The sequence below is a fragment of the Hyla sarda genome, chromosome 1, assembly GCF_029499605.1.
Source record: "Hyla sarda isolate aHylSar1 chromosome 1, aHylSar1.hap1, whole genome shotgun sequence".
Classification (NCBI taxonomy): Eukaryota; Metazoa; Chordata; class Amphibia; order Anura; family Hylidae; genus Hyla; species Hyla sarda.
Window position 1 is genome coordinate 58541218 of NC_079189.1, and position 19396 is coordinate 58560613.

The window sequence follows — 19396 nt, forward strand, 5'->3', positions numbered from 1 at the left end:
CTATTCAGTCGGGCTGTTCGGGACCACCGCGGTGAAATTGCGGCGGTCCCGAACAGCCCGACTGAACAGCCGGGTTAGTGTCACTTTCCCTTCAGACGCGGCGGTCAGCTTTGATTGCCACGGCTGAAGGGTTAATACAGGGCATCACCGCGGTCGGTGATGTCCTGTATTAGCCGCGGGTCCCGGCCGTTGATGGCCGCAGGGACCGCCGCGATAGGGGTGTATTCGCCGTATAAGACACACCGACTTTTTCTCCCCAGAAAAAGTGCGTCTTATATGGCGAAAAATACGGTAATTGAAGAAATTGTGCAAGCCTACATCCACAGAAGATACATGAATACCTTCAAAAACTGCAAGTTTACCTAAAAAAAATGTGATGGTGTTCAGAAGGTAAAGGGTGGTCATGATTTTATTTAGATTTATCTGCTGTGTGTGTGTGTGTGTGTGTGTGTGTGTGTGTGTGTGTGTGTGATTTTAGCTGCATGCATTTTTTCCATGACCAGGGTAGCTGCAAACAATACTATTTTTTGGTTTTTGGTTTTTGTGTCCTATAAGTAGCCATTGCATCAGAAATGACCATTCTCCTTTGCTTATCTTTTGGATGCATTCAGAAGACATGAATGGTTTGACATATTTATCTATTTAGTAAATGTATTTATTTGATGTAATGCCATATGTACACCCCATATGAGAGGATTTTCTAATATAGCAAAGCTGAGTTTGTAATTGGCTGTTTTTGTTGTTGTCTTTAAAAAAAAAATGTATTCCTTTTGTGAAACTTGGTAACTGTTTGGGTTAAGACAATACAACTGTTCAACCCGCAACCCATTCAAGCAGCATTCTGAGAAATAAGGCTAACATTAGAGAATGATGTGAAGGTTGTGGTTATATTTTGCTTAAAGGGGTACTCCAGTGGAATTTTTTTTTTTTAAATCAGATGCTTAGTGCCAGAAAAAGTTAAAAATCTTAATTTATTGGGCATTCTATGTTTCTATGTTAATCCTTCCAGTCCTTATTAGCTGCTGTATACTACAGAGGAAGTTGTGAAGTTCTTTCCAGTCTGACCACAGTGCTCTCTGCTGACACCTCTGTCCGTTTCAGGAACTGTCCAGAGCAGGATAGGTTTGCAATGGGGATTTGCTTCTGCTCTGGACAGTTCCTGATAGGGGCATCAGGTGTCTGCAGAGAGCACTGTGGTCAGACAGAAAAGGACTTCAAAAAGAAAAGAACTTCCTCTGCAATATACAACAGCTGATAAATACTGGAAGGATTAAACAATTGTTTGCCACTGGAGTACCCTTTTAACTCTTTTTGATGATGTTTCATGCATGGGATAGGCCCCAGTTTGGTTTTCAAATGCGCAATGTGGGTTCTGTAATGCAGCCTACATTTTCCATGAATCCTCTGGCTTTGGCTGGGACATTTGAATATTGCATCTGGTCATTTCGTCACGTAGATTACCCAGATGAATTTACTAGAACCATAAGTGCGTTGGTGTCAGTTCACATTGTGCAGTGTGACTTTCTTTTCTTACTCAAGTGAAGTATTGTCATGAGGCAAAAGGGATTTGACCTATTATCACAATTGAGGTGTTTTATGAAGATAATGAACAGACGTCTTTAGGCTGTGTTCACACACGTTGAATTTTTTTACTGCATTTTTTGCTGCATTTTGCAGCAATTTTCTGAAATCATGGTAAAAAGTACACATTTTTACCATATTCTGCACAATTGAGTACAATCTCTATTTTTGCTATGATTTGGGGAAAAACACAGCAAAAACAGAAAAAAGGAAAGAAACTAAATCAGCAAGAAACTAAATGTGTGACCACAGCCTCAGGGAAGGTTTATACCTATTCTATATTCTGATCCCATAGAGATAGCAGCAGTATACAGATCTGAAAGGGGTGTGGGAGCTAGTACGAGGGGATCTGGTAGGTGTTGATGTCATTCTGTAGTCCACAGAAAGTCAGAGTCTAACATCCTGCTGTAACCATTGGGCACTGGAAGATTCAGAGTCAGACTGGTGATCACATGACTAATTTATAGTAATAAAACATTGGAATACAGTTGCACTGAAATAAAAGAAAGGGCACTCTGTAGGACTAGTGATGGTATACGAGTGTACATGATACAGACAAAAAAACAGGCATGCTTCGTTAACAATCCCACCTCTGCTACATCGGTACTTCCCATGGGAGTTTCGCACTATATCACATTTTCTATTTTCCATTTATTTTCTATAGTACACCATGTTAATGACTTGTAGTAAGAAATCTTTTGTCATTGTACAGTAGATCTAAATTAGTTACCATTGTCTTGTATATGTGTCGGCTTTAACCCACTAAACACCACATTGGTCCTAATAATCTGCAACGCATACACGATTTTCTTAACACAGACTTTTAGCCTTTGGTAACATAACATTTTGATTATTTCTTACACTAAAGGCCAGCACGGCTTATTAATACATTATTCTCCAAAGGTCACGCTGACACTGTTTTTTTTTATTAGGATTTATTAGGATTTATTATTTATTTATTAGGATGCTGTACATGACCTTATACAATATATACGTGAGAAGTCTTCAATAATTTTTTTTACTACTCATTCAAAGCTAAAGTGTAGCTATAAACAACCATCAGAGTGACCCCATAAACAAAGCTAGCAGAGTGCACCCCGAGGACCAGTACCAGAAGACTTACCTTTACAAGCAATACCCCCCCCCCCCCCAATAAACCTTATAAGGAGCACAGTGTCTCCAGCACCAGTAAGGTTGTGTTCACATGTTGCGGCTAATAAGGGGTCTCACAACTAATTACTGCATGCTGTTTTGCCGCAATTATGGTGAAAATGTCACGTTTTAATATGAATATATGCTTGTAGTAAAAAAGTAAAGACAGATATAGGCGCTATCTAAGTGCCGTTACCAGGGTAAAATTATAGTTGGAGGGTAAACTGAAGGTGGGAATAGCCGATATCCACTCACTATTGGTGTTGCGCATCAGGCAGAACACTGTAGTGCGCATGCAGGAGCAGTGGAGATGCTCCAAGGAATTCCTGTGTCTGCTCAGCTGGCGAACCGGTCATCTATGATGGCGGTATTGGCAATGTGAACATCTGGAGGGGGAGCTATGGACTGCTAATGCCCGGTTGAAAAGACCTGCTGTCAAGGCGACTCGGGATATCCATCATATCCCTTTGTCCATCCTGGGATTCCATTGAAAGGAAGGATTAATATATCCAAAGGCACCATGACAGCAGGTCTTTTCAACCGGGGAACAGCAGTCCACAGCTCCCCCTCCAGATGTTTTGGTTTTAACATGATAATGAAGATTATGCTAATCGTGGTAAAATGCACTGGTTTTAACATAATTGTGGCTGTTCACGGCAAATACGTATGCATTAGCTGCAGTACCGCTAATAAGTAGGGATGAGCGAATCTAATCTGACGAATCCAAATTCGTTACGAATTTCAGGAAAAATTCGCTTTGCAACGAATCCGAGTATCGCTGCGATTTGATGAAACAAATTGCTTAATTAAACTCCATTTAGTGCGGTCCACACTCTAAAATGGCAGATCCACATGTGGGGACATGGGGCAAGGAACTCTGGGAAGGTAGGAAGGCGGGTAGGCGGGATGACCCTGAATCACATGCAACATGCAGCCAATCAGCAGCCAGCCCTGTGATGCCACAGCCCTATATAATCGGCAGCCATCTTGCGGCCAGCCATTCCAGCTTTGCATTTCAGAGAGAGCATTTAATTGCAGACAGACATAAAGCAGTGTGTGTGTTGCACAGAAAAACAGCTTCACAGCAGCGATTCACCACAAGCTCAAATCACTGCAGAAAAGCACTGACAGGGAAAGGAGAGAGAGAAAATACACTCTTGGGTGTACTACACAGCGACTTTGTACTTCTGCAGTGTGGTGTACAGCAACTCTAAAGTTTATATTGGCCAATTAGGCTGAGCACTAAAGGTCATTGTCACCTGCTATTAGTGCATAATACTTTACTGGGCTGTACTACACAGTGACTCTGTGCTGCAGCACTAGTGTGTATTACAACTATAGCTAACAGGGGCCAGTTAGGGTGAGCACGAAAAGCCATAGTCACCTGATTTCAGTGCCTAATACGTGTTATCCTCTCATAAGTTTAACCTGTGCGTACATAGGTGGTGTACGTTTTTTTTTCCTGTCAAACCAATTTGGCCCTACTTACTGTGAAAGGCCAGCCAAAGCTACACACTTGTTTTTGTAGCCTAATACAGTTTTGAGCGGTGCATATTGTCTACCTCTCATAAGTGTAAACTGTACGTACACCTACATGGTGTACATTTTTTCCTGTTAAACTAATTTGGGCCTAGTTACTATGAAAGGCCAGCCAAAGCTACACACTTGTTTTTGTAGCCTTATATAGTTTGTAGCGGAGCCTATAGTCCTCCTCTCATAAGTGTAAACTGTACGTACATAAGGGCCTAGTTACTCTGAAAGGCCAGCCAAAACTACACACCTGCTTTTGTAGCCAAATACAGTTTTAAGTGTAGTGGAGTGTATTGTCCTCCTCTCATAAGTGTAAAAAAGGCAAAGAAGTTCCAGGACGTGCACATAGGAGTAGAAGAATAAATTCATCAGGCACAGGCAGAGTTCGCAGCAGAGTTGGAGCATGTGGCAGCAGAAGTCGCAGCAAGAGGTCTGAGTTCCCGTTGTCAGCTAGCAGTCGTGTTTCGACCAGTAACCTAGCAGCTGTGATTGATTGGTTCACTCAGTCATCCACTTCATCCCAAGTGACATCCGACACCCCCAGTCAATAGTCGGTGTATTACTCAGACTCAACCCTCAGTTGGCATGGCCCTCATGCTGTTGCTGCCACCTCCAGGCTCTGTCATTGTGCCACGTCTGATGCCATATAGTCTTTTCATACTGATGCTACCACCTCCAGGCTCTCTCATTGTGCCGTCATATGGTCTCCTAATGCTGCTGCCACCTCCAGGCTCTATCATTGTGTCCCACCATATGGTCTCCTCATACTGATGCTGCCACCTTCAGGCTCTGTCATTGTGCCGCCATATGGTCTCCTCATGCTGGTGCTGCCACCTTCAGGCTCTGTAATTATACCGTCATATGGTCTCCTCATGCTGATGCCACCTCCAGGCTGTGTCATTGTGCCGCCATATGGTCTCCTCATACTGCTGCCACATCCAGGCTCTACCATAGTGCCGCCCTATGGACTCATCATGCTGCTGCCACCTCTGGGCTCTGTCATTGTGCCACCATGTGATATCCTTGTTATATTGATCTTGTAGTTTGACAGTATTTTTTCAAAGTAAACGCTAAAGGCACCCGGGACACTGTGTCATAAGCTTGGGGGGGGGGGGGTTAACTCCTTAAGGACGCAGCCCTTTTTCCCCTTAAGGACTGAGCCCTTTTTCGCAATTCTGACCACCGTCACTTTACGAATTAATAACACGAAAACGCTTTTACCGAATATTCTGATTTTGAGACTGTTTTTTCGTGACATATTCTACTTTATTTTGGTGGTAAATTTTCGGCGTTACTAGCATCCTTTTTTGGTGAAAAATCCCAAAATGTAATGAAAATTTTGAAAATTTTGCATTTTTCTAAATTTGAAGCTCTCTACTTGTAAGGAAAATGGATATTCACAATACATTTTATTTTTCTTCACAAATACAATATGTCCACTTTATGTTGGCATCATAAAATGGACATATTTTTGCTTTTTGAAAAAATTAGAGGGCTTCAAAGTAGAGCAGCAATTTTCAAAAATTTCATGAAAATTGCTAAATCTGAAGGGACAGATGTTACAGAACTACAACTCCCAGCATGCCTGGGCATTCGAGGCATGCTGAGAGTTGTAGTTTGGCAACATCTGGAGGGCTACCGTTTGGGCACCACTGTAACAGTGGTCTCCAAACGGTGACCCTCCAGATGTTGCAAAACTACAACTCCCAGCATGCCCAGACAGCCTTTGGCTGTCTGGGCATGCTGGGAGTTGCAATTTGGCCTTCCTAGTGGTTGCCACAATAAAGATCGTTTTACTTTCACTTTCAATTCCCGGGTCCCCAGGCATCTTCTCCTGCAGGTACGGCCTCCATCTTCTTCCCAGATCCCCTCGACATCCAGGGGCGGGCAGAACGGGGGCTTGCCATGGCAACCCCCTGTCCTGCGCTGCCATTGGTCAGAACTCCGTTCTGACTAATGGCAGGGGATAGGAGGAGATCGCAGCTCTGCGACCTCACTCCTATCCCTTAGGCTGATCGGGGCTGTTGCTGACAACTCCGATCAGCCCTATTTTCCGGGTGATCGGGTCACCAGAGACCCGATCAGCCTGGAATTGGAGAAAATCGCATGTCTGAATTGACATGCGATTTTCTCCGATCGTCGACATGGGGGGGGGGGGGCAATGTGCTGGGGTGCCTGCTGAATGATTTTGGCAGGCATTCGGCTCCCATGGGCGTATGGATACGCCCTGTGTCCTTAAGGACTCGGAATGCAGGGCGTATCCATACGCCCTGTGTCCTGAAGAGGTTAAAGGAAGGGGCTGGGACAGGCGGTAGCTGGCCTCGCGGCGGACCGCCAGCTCGATTTTGAGACTGATGGCCTATGCCTAGCCGAGGTGGAGAGTCCCAAGCCATCATTTCTTTGCGAAAAAGGCAGTACCAGCCCTGCACAATTTTGTGGAACAGAAGGTGGGCCAGTCCTTGAGCCTGTTGGTGTGAGTGCATGGCAGCGCCGACGTGTGGAGCTGTAACTATGGTCAGGGACAATACATGTCCTTTACGGCCCACTGGGTGAATGTGGTTCCTGCACAGCTACAACAGCAACTTAGAAAGGTCACGCCGATTCCTCCTCCATGCTCTCAGGCCATTTTTCCTGCAACAGTGTGTGACTCCACCTCCTCCACTGTGTCCTCAGCCTCCACTGCACAGACAAGTCTGAGTGTCCATCCAGCATACCATGTGTGCAGGGCATGGCGGTGTCACGCTGTTCTTCACAGGGTTTGCCTTGGCGAATGGAGTCACACAGGGGAGGAACTGCTAAAAGTGATTCGAAAAAGAAATTGAATCATGGCTTTCTCCACAAAAACTGGAAATGGGAACCATGTTGACCGACAACGGGAAGAACATCTTGTCTGCGCTGCATCAAGGAAGCCTGAGCCATGTGCCCTGCATGGCACACGTGTTCAATCTGGTTGTCAAGCAGTTCCTGAAGTGTTCACCCCATCTGCAAGACATCCTAACAATGGGAAGGAAACTTTGCATGCACTTCAGCCACTCGTACACCGCAGAGCACACCCTCCTTGAGCTGCAGCGTCAGAAGAGCATCCCCCAACACAGTCTGATTTGCGACGTTGGAATTCCACCCTCCATATGTTGGACAGACTATGCAAACAGAGAAAAGCCATCACCGATTTCTTGATGATTCAAGCAGATGGGGATACTCCCATGTGTAACTTCAGTGTCAACTCGTGGCAGCTCATACGCGACACCTGCCGTTTGCTCAGGCCCTTTGAGGAAGCCACATTATTAGTCAGTCACCAGGATTACGAGATGAACGACATCATTCCACCGCTTCATTTATTACAACACGTGTTGGAAACGATGGATGGTCAGGGCACTGGAGATGTGGCGCCTACATCTCACAGCCACATGAGCCCTGTGGGGGCTGAACTGGAAGAGGAGGAGGAGGAGGGGGAGGGGGGGAGTGTATCACAGGCAAGGTTTTGCAAAATGGGTGGTTTATATAGTCATCTGACAGGAGAGGAGGAGCAGGAGCAGACTGTGGAGCTACAGGGTGATGAGGAAGATGAGACAGAGGACTCAGACACACTGTGGCCATTTGGTCTCCTCAAGCTGCTGGCACATTAAATTAAACTTTTTAGGTTCATCTATTTGAAATCTTGAATTTAAATTAAAAAAAAAATCTCTTTAATCTTTACAATTGTGAGGCTTTATGGCCTCCTCAGGCTGTTGCCACCTCCAGTCTGGGTCATTCTGCCACTATATGGTCTCCTCATGTTGCTGCCACCTTCAGGCTGTGTCATTGTGCCGCCATGTGGTCTCCTCATGCTGCTGGTACATTAAATGAAACTTTTTAGGTTCATCTATTTGAAATCTTCAATTTAAATTATAAAAATATCTTTAATCTTTTCAATTGTAAGGCCCTATGGTCTCGTCAGGCCGTTGCCACCTCCAGGCTGTGTCATTCTGCCACATTATGGTCTCCTCATGCTCCTGCCACCTCCAGGCTGTGTCATTGTGCCACCATATGGTTTCCTCATGCTGTTGGCACATTAAATTAAACTTTTAAAATGTTTATCTATTTAAAATCTTCAATTTAAATTTAAAAAAATATCTTTAATCTTTTCAATTGTGAGGCCCTCTGGGCTTGTCGGGCTGCTGCCACCTCTATGCTCTGTCATTGTGCCGCCATGTGACCCCTTGATATATTGGGTTTTGTGGTCATACAGAATTAGTTCAAAGTAAACGCTTCGGGCACCTGGGATATTAAACTTGTAAATCTAATCAAAATCTTCAATTTAAATAAAAAAAATCTCTTCCATCTTTTCAATTGTGAGGCCCTATGGTCGTCATCATGTATTACCTGTCGAATTACCAGAAGAATCCAGTGAAACAGGTTTGGAGCGATAACAATGAACCATGACTGATTAAATGAAACATTCGCAGTTTCACAGTCGGGGGGGGGGGGGGGAGGGAGCTGAGAGGCAGTGGCTGGAACAGGTGATAGCTCGCCTCGCAGAGGTCTGCCAGCTCGATTTTAAGATACAAGTACAAGCTTTTTCCCTTCAGCAACTTCTAGCAGTATGCGCCCACTCATCCAATGGCGCAGAAGCTGAATGTGCTCTTGTCCAAGTTGCTGGTACTGCAGTCCCTCCTTTTTCAAGTGGACACTCAGAGCATGGGATTGAGCTGAGAGGCAGGGGCTGGGACATGTGGTAGCCCGCCTCGCTGAGGACCAGAATGCTTACCAGAAAGGGTCCTCAAAAAAGGATTTTAAATAATTAAAATAAATTAAATAAAAATGTAATTAAAAAATCTTTTTAATGTCTTCATAGTGATGCCTGTAATCTTCATGTCATGCTGAATAACAGTATTATTTCACTAACACAGCACACTCCTTATGCGTGTTATGATATGGCAAAGTGTTCTAGACCTCTATTGAGGCTCTCTGTAGCCCAACAATAGCCATTTTTAATAGTGATTTGCCGCGAATAAATTCGGACCTAACCTTATTTTTTCGGGAAATTTGGCAAATCAGCCGAATCGATTTTTCCAAAAATTCACTCATCTCTACTAATAAGCAACATGTGAACACAGCCTAAACCTATATTTAATATCCTGACTTAAACTGGAGCACAGGGTTTTTTAGATTACTCTTAGGCTATGCTCACATTTTTGCGGAATGTCCATCGGGCAATGCATTTCCGAGCGGAATGCGCAGAAAGAATTGACATGTCAAGGCCGAAATCTAAATTTCTTTAACAGATGATTTCGCTTAGAAATTCCCTTGTGTGACATGGTCTAAATGAGCCTTCACAGAAACACTTAATAATTGGTCTGTGTAAAAAGGGCCAGCGAGCAGCTTATGAACGATGAAATGCTCATGTGTTGACTGATCTGTTGTGCAGCCATTTAAATCAACATTATTGGTCACACATTGCCCTGTATAAATGGGGGATGTACAGGCAACAATGATAAAATAAATGAGCTGCACAAGCGATGACTGACCATCGATCATAAGTGTGGCCCATCCCATTATTGATTATGCCATGCCAAGGATCAATATTGATCAAGGAGATCAACAATTGTTAAAGGGAACATAACAGAATATGCCTTTAAGGGTCTGGGTGTAACTGCTACTACTGCATTGTCTATAGCTATGGCCCTGTATAAATGAGAATAGAGCCTAAAGCACATGCAATATGTTATTTAAAGGGGTTGTCAAGCAATGCTGCTAGTCTGACAGTGAAATTAAAGCAAAAAACACTGCTCAATAGGGACTGGTCACTGTCTGCATAGCCAAAGCCTATACAGAAACATTTTGCGGTGCTGGACAACACTGAGAGGTAACCCTGTGGAAAACAAATGTTTTCAAATCAACTCTTGCCATAAAGTTTAACAGATTTGTAAATTATTTCTATTAAAAAATCTTAACCCTTCCAGTACTTATCAGCTGCTGTATAACACAGAAGAAGTTGAGTAGTTCTTGTGTACGGTGTCCATTTTAGGACATCGTCAGTAGTCAGACATAACTCCATCCTCCGTCAGGTGAAACGGCGTCCCGCCTCCTCCCTCGGGCCAATCTCCATCAATCATCAGCCGCAACTCCCTCCTCCCTTCTTTGTCATCCTAAAGTCTCTCAACCGAAATTCCATCATCCCTCAGACAAAAACTTTCCTGCCGTGTAGCAGAGCCAAGTCAGAATCGTCTCTCTGCTATATATGGGTTCTGCTGTACACGCTATTCAATCTCGGCTCTGCTATACAGACTCTGTAGCACATGTAGTGTCTGTAGAACACATGCAAGTTTCACAGTTTCGACTCTGCTATACAATGCTGTGCAGTGTCGGCTCTGCTATGCAGCAGGAAGTTGCGTCTGAGGGAGAATCATCTGAGGCATGACGGAGTTTCACATGACAGAGGACGGAGATGCGGCTGACGCGATTGGTCCGATAGAGGAGGCGGGACGCCTTTTCACCTGAGGGAGGACAGAGTTGCGGCTGACGACTGACGGTGGGGATAAGTGTCTGATCGTGGGGGTCTAAATGAGGGAACCCTCTGAGATCTCAAGAATGGGACTCCAGCTCTCCCTGCAGCATGGAGCAGTGAATCGGCCACCAATAGGTGTAAACAGAAAGACAACTTTCTTCCTTTTAGAGCAAAGTTAATTTGTATACCATTTCTTCCAGGGAGCACTGCCTCACCCTGAGACCTACTTCAAGGGGTTGTCTGAGAAAGAAAAATAAAATGTATATCTTGCTGGAGGTTGGGATAAAAAACTAATGATCCTCACCTTTCAAAGTCCCCCACACTAACACTGCTAATGCCCTGTCCTATCTGCTATTTCCATATGATTGGCCATAGCGTTGCCCCACTTCAGTCAGTGATCCGAGTGGGCACTTCTTGCAGAGACAACACGTCATTAGGAAGAAGGAAGCAGTGGTGACAGCAGGGCACCAGAAGCATTGGCAGGGGGAACTTGAGAGGTGAGAATATATATATTTTTTTTAACCCAACCATATATACATTTTTTTAATCACCAGGCAACCCATTTAATAGATCTCAGAGATATAGATCCTACCTGTGGAGAACACATAGGAAATCTGACAGGGAAGGCCATAAATGGAAGAAATTGTGTGCAAATTACGCTAAAATCCAAAATACAGTATTAGTGTCCTTTTTCTTAATTCCTGGACAACCCCTTTACTCTTCCCGCCAAACACAGATAATGCATCCTATCACAGTAAGTTGGGCCGAATGTCAAACCTGGCTTTTCCAGATCTGTTGTAGAGTATACAAATATACATGCATTCATTACTTACCCATGTAAGGCTTTGTACCTGCCATGGATGAAGCTTTTTCAGATCCTTTGACAATTGTAGCTATGTTAAAATCCGTAATGTGCACGTGTCCTAAAGTAAAGAAACAACAAATTAATGGCAGAAATTGGCACTCTACTTGTCTCTTTTATTCTTATAATGAGATGTAGTATTAGAGCTCGTCTCTTGCTTGTGCACAGACTGTCAACACTTGAAAATGTTTTCCTGGAAATTCAGTAACAAATTAGACATGACCATTATCCACTTCTGAAGAAATCTGAACAGTGCAATGGAAGGATAAAAGGAGACCAATCTGTTAAGAATATCTTATTTTTTTTAATCTTATGTTTTTAAATAATTTTATGATATTTGGTAAACATTACTATGTACACTGTTATTTTGTCATTATTTAACAATGTACACTTACCGTATATACTCGAGTATAAGCCGAGTTTTTCAGCACGATTTTTGGTGCTGAAAACACCCCCCTCGGCTTATACTCGAGTGAACTCCCCCACCCGCAGTGGTCTTCAACCTGCGGACCTCCAGAGGTTTCAAAACTACAACTCCCAGCAAGCCCGGGCAGCCATCGGCTGTCCGGGCTTGCTGGGAGTTGTAGTTTTGAAACCTCCGGAGGTCCGCAGGTTGAAGACCACTGCGGCCTTCGACATCATCCAGCCCCCTCTCACCCCCTTTAGTTCTGTACAGTACTCACCTCCGCTCGGCGCTGGTCCGGTGCTGCAGGACTGTCCGGAGAGGAGGTGGTCCGGTGGGATAGTGGTTCCGGGCTGCTATCTTCACCGGGCAGGCCTCTTCTAAGCGCTTCGGGCCCGGCCCCAGAATAGTCACGTTGCCTTGAAAACGACGCAGAGGTACGTTCATTGCCAACGTACTTCTGCATCATTGTCAAGGCAACGCCTCTATTCCGGGCCGGAAGCGCGGAGTAGAGGCGCCCCCGGTGAAGATAGCAGCCCGGAACCACTATCCCACCGGACCACCTCCTCACCGGACAGTCCTGCAGGACCGGACCAGCGCCGAGCGGAGGTGAGTACTCAGAACTAAAGGGGGGTGAGAGGGGGCTGGATGATGTTGAAGGCCGCAGTGGTCTTCAACCTGCGGACCTCCGGAGGTTTCAAAACTACAACTCCCAGCAAGCCCGGACAGCCGATGGCTGCCCGGGCTTGCTGGGAGTTGTAGTTTTGAAACCTCTGGAGGTCCGCAGGTTGAAGACCACTGAGGGCGGATGATGAGAAGAGGATGAAGGGGGGGTGTGGGATGATGACAAGAGGATGATGAAGGGGGGGTGTGGGATGATAAGGGGATGATGAAGGGGGGTGGGATGATGAAGGGGGGTGGGGATGATGACAAGGGGATGATGAAGGGGGGTGTGTGGGATGATTACAAGGGGATGATGAAGGGGGGTGGGGATGATGACAAGGGGATGATGAAGGGGGGTGGGGATGATGACAAGGGGATGATGAAGGGGGGATGTGTGGGATGATGACAAGGGGATGATGACAGGTGATGATGATGAGGGTCTGGATGATGACAGGCGGTGATGATGATGAGGATGTTAATGATGGGTCTGGATGATGACAGGGGGGGATGATGTATTTCCCACCCTTGGCTTATACTCGAGTCAATAACTTTTCCTGGGATTTTGGGTTGAAATTAGGGGTCTCGGCTTATACTCGGGTTGGCTTATACTCGAATATATACGGTATATTTGCAGTAGTTAAAGGAATACTCCAGGAAAAACAAGCAGAACCTGATTGGGACATGACCATCCTTGTATTATTTACCACCAACAGCATATTGTTTGAATCGTTTCTGTAACTCCTTAAAGGGGTACTCCACCCCTGGACATCTTACCCCCTATCTAAAGGATAGAGGATAAGATGTTTGATCGCGGAGGTTGCCACCGCTGGGATCCTCCACAATCTCCGGGCTAGCACCGCAGCGTACTGAACATTCATGGTAAGGCAGTGGTTGTGACGGCATGCCACACCCCCTCCATTCCTGTCTATGGGAGGGGACGTAACAGCTGTGGTCACTCGTCACGCCCACTCCCATAGACATTAATGTGGGGGCATGGCGTGATGTCATGACCACGGCCGTCCAGACTCTGAATATGAATAAAAAATGTTTTTCCTCCTCACCTATTTATAGCCATAAGTCTTTCATTTTTCCATCAATACACCTATAAGAAGGACAATTATATTTTGTGATGACATCTTTTATTTTTCCATAAAAAAGAAATTGTAGGTAAAACTGAAAATTTATTCATTTTATTTTTTAGGGGATGTTTTTTTTTTATTTTAAACAGCGTTCATCGTGCGCAACATATTATCTTGATTCTTCAGATCACTAAGAATACATTGATACCCACATTATATAATCTTTTACTTTATTTTATTAATTTAGGTAAATACCTATTCTGTGGTGATAACTGATCTCCTGGTCGAAATTGTGTTGAAATTGTGTCTGTTGTCATGAAGTAAAATAAAAAATGTTTGCACCTTGGAGTGCTGTACCTCTTGTTTTGATGGACTATATATATATATATATATATATATATATATATATATATATATGTATATATATATATATATATGTATATATATATATATATATATATTTATTATAGCTGGAGAGAAAATCACTTGCACTCACTGAGGCCAGAAGAAGCGCACGGCTGTGCGCGAAAACGGCTGTTAGCCTCTAAGCACCCTCGTCTCCTATCACAACAGATAATCCGGAACACTGTCTTCCACTAGACCGGTGAGTGCAAGTGATTTTCTCTCCAGCTATTATAATATTGTACTAGTACTCTGTATCACTTAGCACCACGGCAGTGAATAGAAACACTAGCAGCTACGGCCACTGACGCTGCAAAAATAATTCCACCATGCAGCAATACATTAATAATGGCAAATTAAAAGCAGTGCCCTCCAAATCCTCTACAAAATATTATATATATATATATATATATATATATATATATATATATATATATACAAAGAGCAAATCCTCATAAAATGATATGTCAATCTGCTTGGCTTCTCTGCTTTATAACTTGATGCCTAAAGATTGGACTGCATTTTCTATGTGACAGGTTCCCTTTAAGGGGGTACTCTGCCCCTATACATCTTATAATGTCTTATAATTACATAAGGAACAATATATTAAAAGTTTAGTTTGGTGACAGGTACTCTGTAAAGGAAAACTGTCAGCTTGCTCCCCCCACTAACCAGCCGTACTGACTGGTAGTGCGGGGGACGCTGATCAGTTTGGTCCTTACCATGCCCGGATCGGTTGTAATCTTCTATTTTCAGAATATGCAACTGAGATGCTCACTGGCACTCTGATGTCAGTGCCGCTGGCCGCAGCACCGCCCAGCTCAGGGTGCATGCACACTACGTTTCTTAAGATACGGGACCGTATACGGCTGGGGAGAGGGGGGAAGAGAGTAGGGGGCAGGGCAAGCGCACGCTGCCATATGCGGTCCCGTATCTAATGTATTTCAATGAGCGACTGGAGTGAAACGCGGCCTCCGTTGGCTCCGTTTTGCCCCATATATGGTTTCCCGACCGGACCTAAAAACGATGTTGAGGCAGCAGTTCACTCCGGTCGCTCACTGAAATACATTAGATACGGGACCGCATATGGCAGTGTGCGGTTGCCCCGCCCCCATCTCTCCGCACCTCTCTCCCCAGCCGTATAAGGTCCCGTATCTTAAGAAATGTAGTGTGCATGCACCCTCATCAATATTCCTCCCCTTTCTCTTCATTACAGAGCGTGGAGAAGAGGGAGAGGCAGAGGTAGGGGAGGAATATTGATGAGCTGGGGGGTGCTGCGGCCAGCAGCACTGATGTCAGAGTGCCAGTTAGCACCTCATTTACATATTCCATAAGTAGAAGATTACGGCCGAGCGGCGCAGCAGATCCGGGCATGGTAAAGACTAAACTGATCAGTGTCCCCCGCACTTCCAGCCAGTACTGCTGGTTAGTGTGGGGGGAGAAAGCTGACAGTTTTCCTTTAAAGTTTCTAGTTGACAATCATTTTATCCATGCTGTAATAGAAAAGAGTTCTCTCTGCAATGACCGACCATCTTGTGGTGGGCTTGTGCTATATGGAACAGCCAATCTGAATAGGAGGAGCTGCAGTATGAAAATGGGAGTTGTGATAAGCCAGAATGTGCTGTTCAGACCACCTCAGACTAAAGCCAATGTAGTTCAGCTGTAGTCACTGATCATAAGCTGTAAAGAAATAAGGTGCAGTACCTGATGTGTAATAGTATTGAGCACGAATATTCGAAATGTGAATTTTTTACGCGAATATTGGCACTTCGCAAATATTTAGAATATAGATATCATATTTTTTATGCGAATATCAGCACTTCCAGGCTGGACACTGATCCCTCCCTTCTTTTAGGTGAAAAATATAATTGCGCATGCGCACTATGCAAATTTCATTATGAATTTTCGCCTGAAAAAAAAAGAGAGAACCAACATAGCAAATATGCGAATTTCATGAACATAGGACAAATATTCGTCCATATATTCACGAAATATCGCAAATTCGAATTTGGCCCCTGCTGCTCATCACTAAATTGTGTAACTAGGCACATACATATTACAAGTGCTATTTATAGCCAGTTTTGGATCAGTCTGTCTTTTTTCTTTTAAGTTCTGCATTTTCATGCTTGGATGCACACCAATATGTATTTTTTGCTGATTTTCCTTTTATTTTTGCCATACTAGTAAAAACTGATATACTGTTTCTAATTCAGTTTCTGGGCATTGTGCCATGACAGCAAAAGTTGAAATTGCTGGCATACTCTTACCCATAGACATTGGAATCATAAATAAGGATCACATACAATACATTTGTTGTGGCCCAGTACGGAATGGTGTGTCCCTGTACTTCTCCTGCCCTGTCAGGCAGAGTCTCTCCATGTCCCCAGGGCCCCCTTTGTGTGTTATCCCCTATGTATATAAGTTGTGTAATAAAATGTACTATTTCTTTAATAGCTGTTACCATGTGATTGTTACCCAGGAGGCACTAGTGACCAGGTGACCCCCCCAAGTGACATATGGGTTCCTTGCACAGCCCCCCTATAAAACCAAGGGAGGGGCTGCAACCTCTCTCTTCCAGCATTCTTGCTATTCCTGATGAGGTCCAGTGCAGTCATCTCAGAGAGTGTGTCCAGAGCTTTGGAGACCTCAAGCCTAAAGTCTGCAACCACAAGTCAGCTCAAGTAAGCTAAAGTCATCTTGTCAGTCACAAGTCAGTTATCAGTCAAGTCAATTGTCTAGTCACCATGGCCTGCAGTAAAGTGTCTCCACCTACTGCAAGTTCCAGCAAGCCTGCGAGGTCGCCCTGTGTCATTGATAAGCTCCTTGGGATTCTGGTTGTACTACATAGACTGAGTCATCTGTCTAACGGTAAAGCTACCGTTTGTCCATAACTTGGCATCAGTGTCTTCATTTCCCCCGTGCCTAGCCCAGGACCAGTGGTATTACCTTCAGGTGGTTAAGGGTAAACCATGCCCTGGCGTCATGACAAGAAGGGGTTAATAACATCCGCCCCTTGGGTTTTAATATCTACCCCAACTTTTGGTGTCACGAACAGGATACAGGTGTGCGCCATATGCCTAGTCTGAAATGTGTGCAATACTATTACCAAAAATCGCATGCCAATGTGACAGAGGTTTGTGCCAGAAAGTGTACAGGACTTTGTCATTGAGAAGTGTTTTACTAGTGGCGCTTGTGAAATAGAGGGGGAGGTGAAGGGAAAACTGTTGTTTGCTGCTGTGGAGTGTAAAGAGTTGGTACCTGAAGGGATTAAATTAGTCCGGGGCTTCCCGCGATCGCGAGCGGTCGCAGCTACGCCTCGTCAGTCCCCAGCAGTGACGCCTCTTCAGTGTTGCGAGGAGGAACCAAAGATCTGTGTTGCACAGGGGAATACTTTACCTGCCGGATCGAAATAGGAAATTCTCTGGGCGCAGCTGCATCTTGCTCTGCTGTCTACTACCAGGCACATGCTGCAGTGCAGACTCTGCAAATACCTGCGGGCATCAGTATCCAGTCTCCGGTGCTGGTAACTAGCCATGTTAACCCCTTAGTGCCCAACAGTATTTCAAAACAGAGTGCTCCCCCAAGCCAAGACTAGGCCTTTGCAGTACCTCAGTTCTTAAAGTGACAGCGCACTCAATTCTTCTTAAAGAGACAGAGCACTCAATTCATCTTAAAGAGAAAGCGTACTCAATTCTTCTTAAAGTGACAGCGGACTCAAAAAGTCTACAGGATGTCAGAACCCAGCTCTCCTGATTAACCAGACGACAGTGCCCCTTCATCTCCAGCAGCTGGATCATCTGCTGCCCCCGTGGCCGGAATAATACCAGTCCTGCCTGCAGTCCACACCAACCACCTGGGTGTTCCAGTGTCAGCACTGGTATTCGTGGAGAACCCTGTCCTCCCTACCTACAATGGAGACCTCTTCACCCTGAGGGATTTCAAGGAAAGGATCCAGAGTCTGTTTGTCTTTTATTCTTTCCCTCCTAATCAACAGGTGCCATTGCTTACAGGACAACTACAGGGGTCAGCACTAGAGGAAGTCCACACCTGGCCAGCCTACGAGAAGGTAACTGTAGAGCAGATCTTTGAAGGCCTGTACCAGGTATTTGAGTCACATTCTCTGTCAGAGGTACATCAATGGCTGTATGAAAGGCGACAGAAGCCAGTTGAGACTTTAAGAGCTTATGCCGTAGCCCTACAGAATGCCCTAAAGACTGTCCAAACACTAGATGGTATAACTCCCGAGCAGGGCAACAAGGTGTTAATGGACAGATTTATCGATGGGGCTCATAAAAGGTGGGACAAAGCCCAGTAGAGAATGTTAGCAGTCCAAAACCCTAATTTGTCCTTCCCCGCTTTTAAGAGACTGGCTGTTCAAGTAATTGAGTCCGGGACTGAGTTAGAGGAAGTTTACACCCCTGTCCAAGAGCCACTAGGGGTGGTAGTTAGGCCCATACCACCATCATCGCTGGCCCAGGCCCCAGTATCATCTGCTTTGCCAGTCACCACAGCCTCTGACCTACAAAGTGTTAAGCAGAACATTGAACAGTTGACTAAGGCGGTGAAGGAGCTTGCCACCCGGGCCACTCCACCTGACCGTGAACAGCCCCCACATAGAAAACCTGTCCCTGCTCCCCGTAATTTCAACCCTTGCAACCCTCCGCCCAATAGGCCCTCGAGGACTCAAAGGCCCTTTTGTACTTAATGCAATAAGTCAGGACATTGAAAGATGCAGTGTTGGGATTTAAATGGATTTCCCCTGAGGTGACGGACCGGCCCTCAGGAAAACAGTCCCCAGGTCAGGACTGACACTTTATGTCGCCTCCAAGTCCCAGTAAGCCTGCGAAGTCACCTCCTTGGGATTCTGCCTGTACTGCATGTACTGTGTCATCTGTCTAACCTCAGTAAAGTTTCCGTTTGTCCGTAACTTGGCCTAGTTGTCTTCATTGCCCCGTGCCTAGCCCAGGACAAGTGGTATTATCTTTGGGTTGTTAAGGCTAAGCCACGCCCTGGTGTCATGACAAGAAGGGGTTAATTACATCTGCTCCTTCCTTTATAACATCTACCCTGCATTGCACCCCGCTGACACCACACATTCAACAAAAAATTGATACTTTGTTGTTTGCATGTCATTATTGGGTCTCTCAATATTTAAAATGTACCTTTTGTTGTACTTGTTTGCACATGAGGTATAGCTCTATTTCTGTATATAAACTGCATATGGCATTTTCACCAAT

General features: G+C 44.8%; 1 protein-coding gene across 1 annotated transcript in view; it reads right to left on the reverse strand.

Moving 5' to 3' along the window:
• STK32B (serine/threonine kinase 32B) overlaps positions 1–19396 on the reverse strand; it is a 348151-nt gene that overhangs the window by 143500 nt on the left and 185255 nt on the right. The window contains exon 6 of the mRNA XM_056555131.1: positions 11584–11673. Within this exon, the coding sequence (XP_056411106.1) occupies positions 11584–11673 (90 nt within the window). The remainder of the gene's footprint in view (positions 1–11583; positions 11674–19396) is intronic.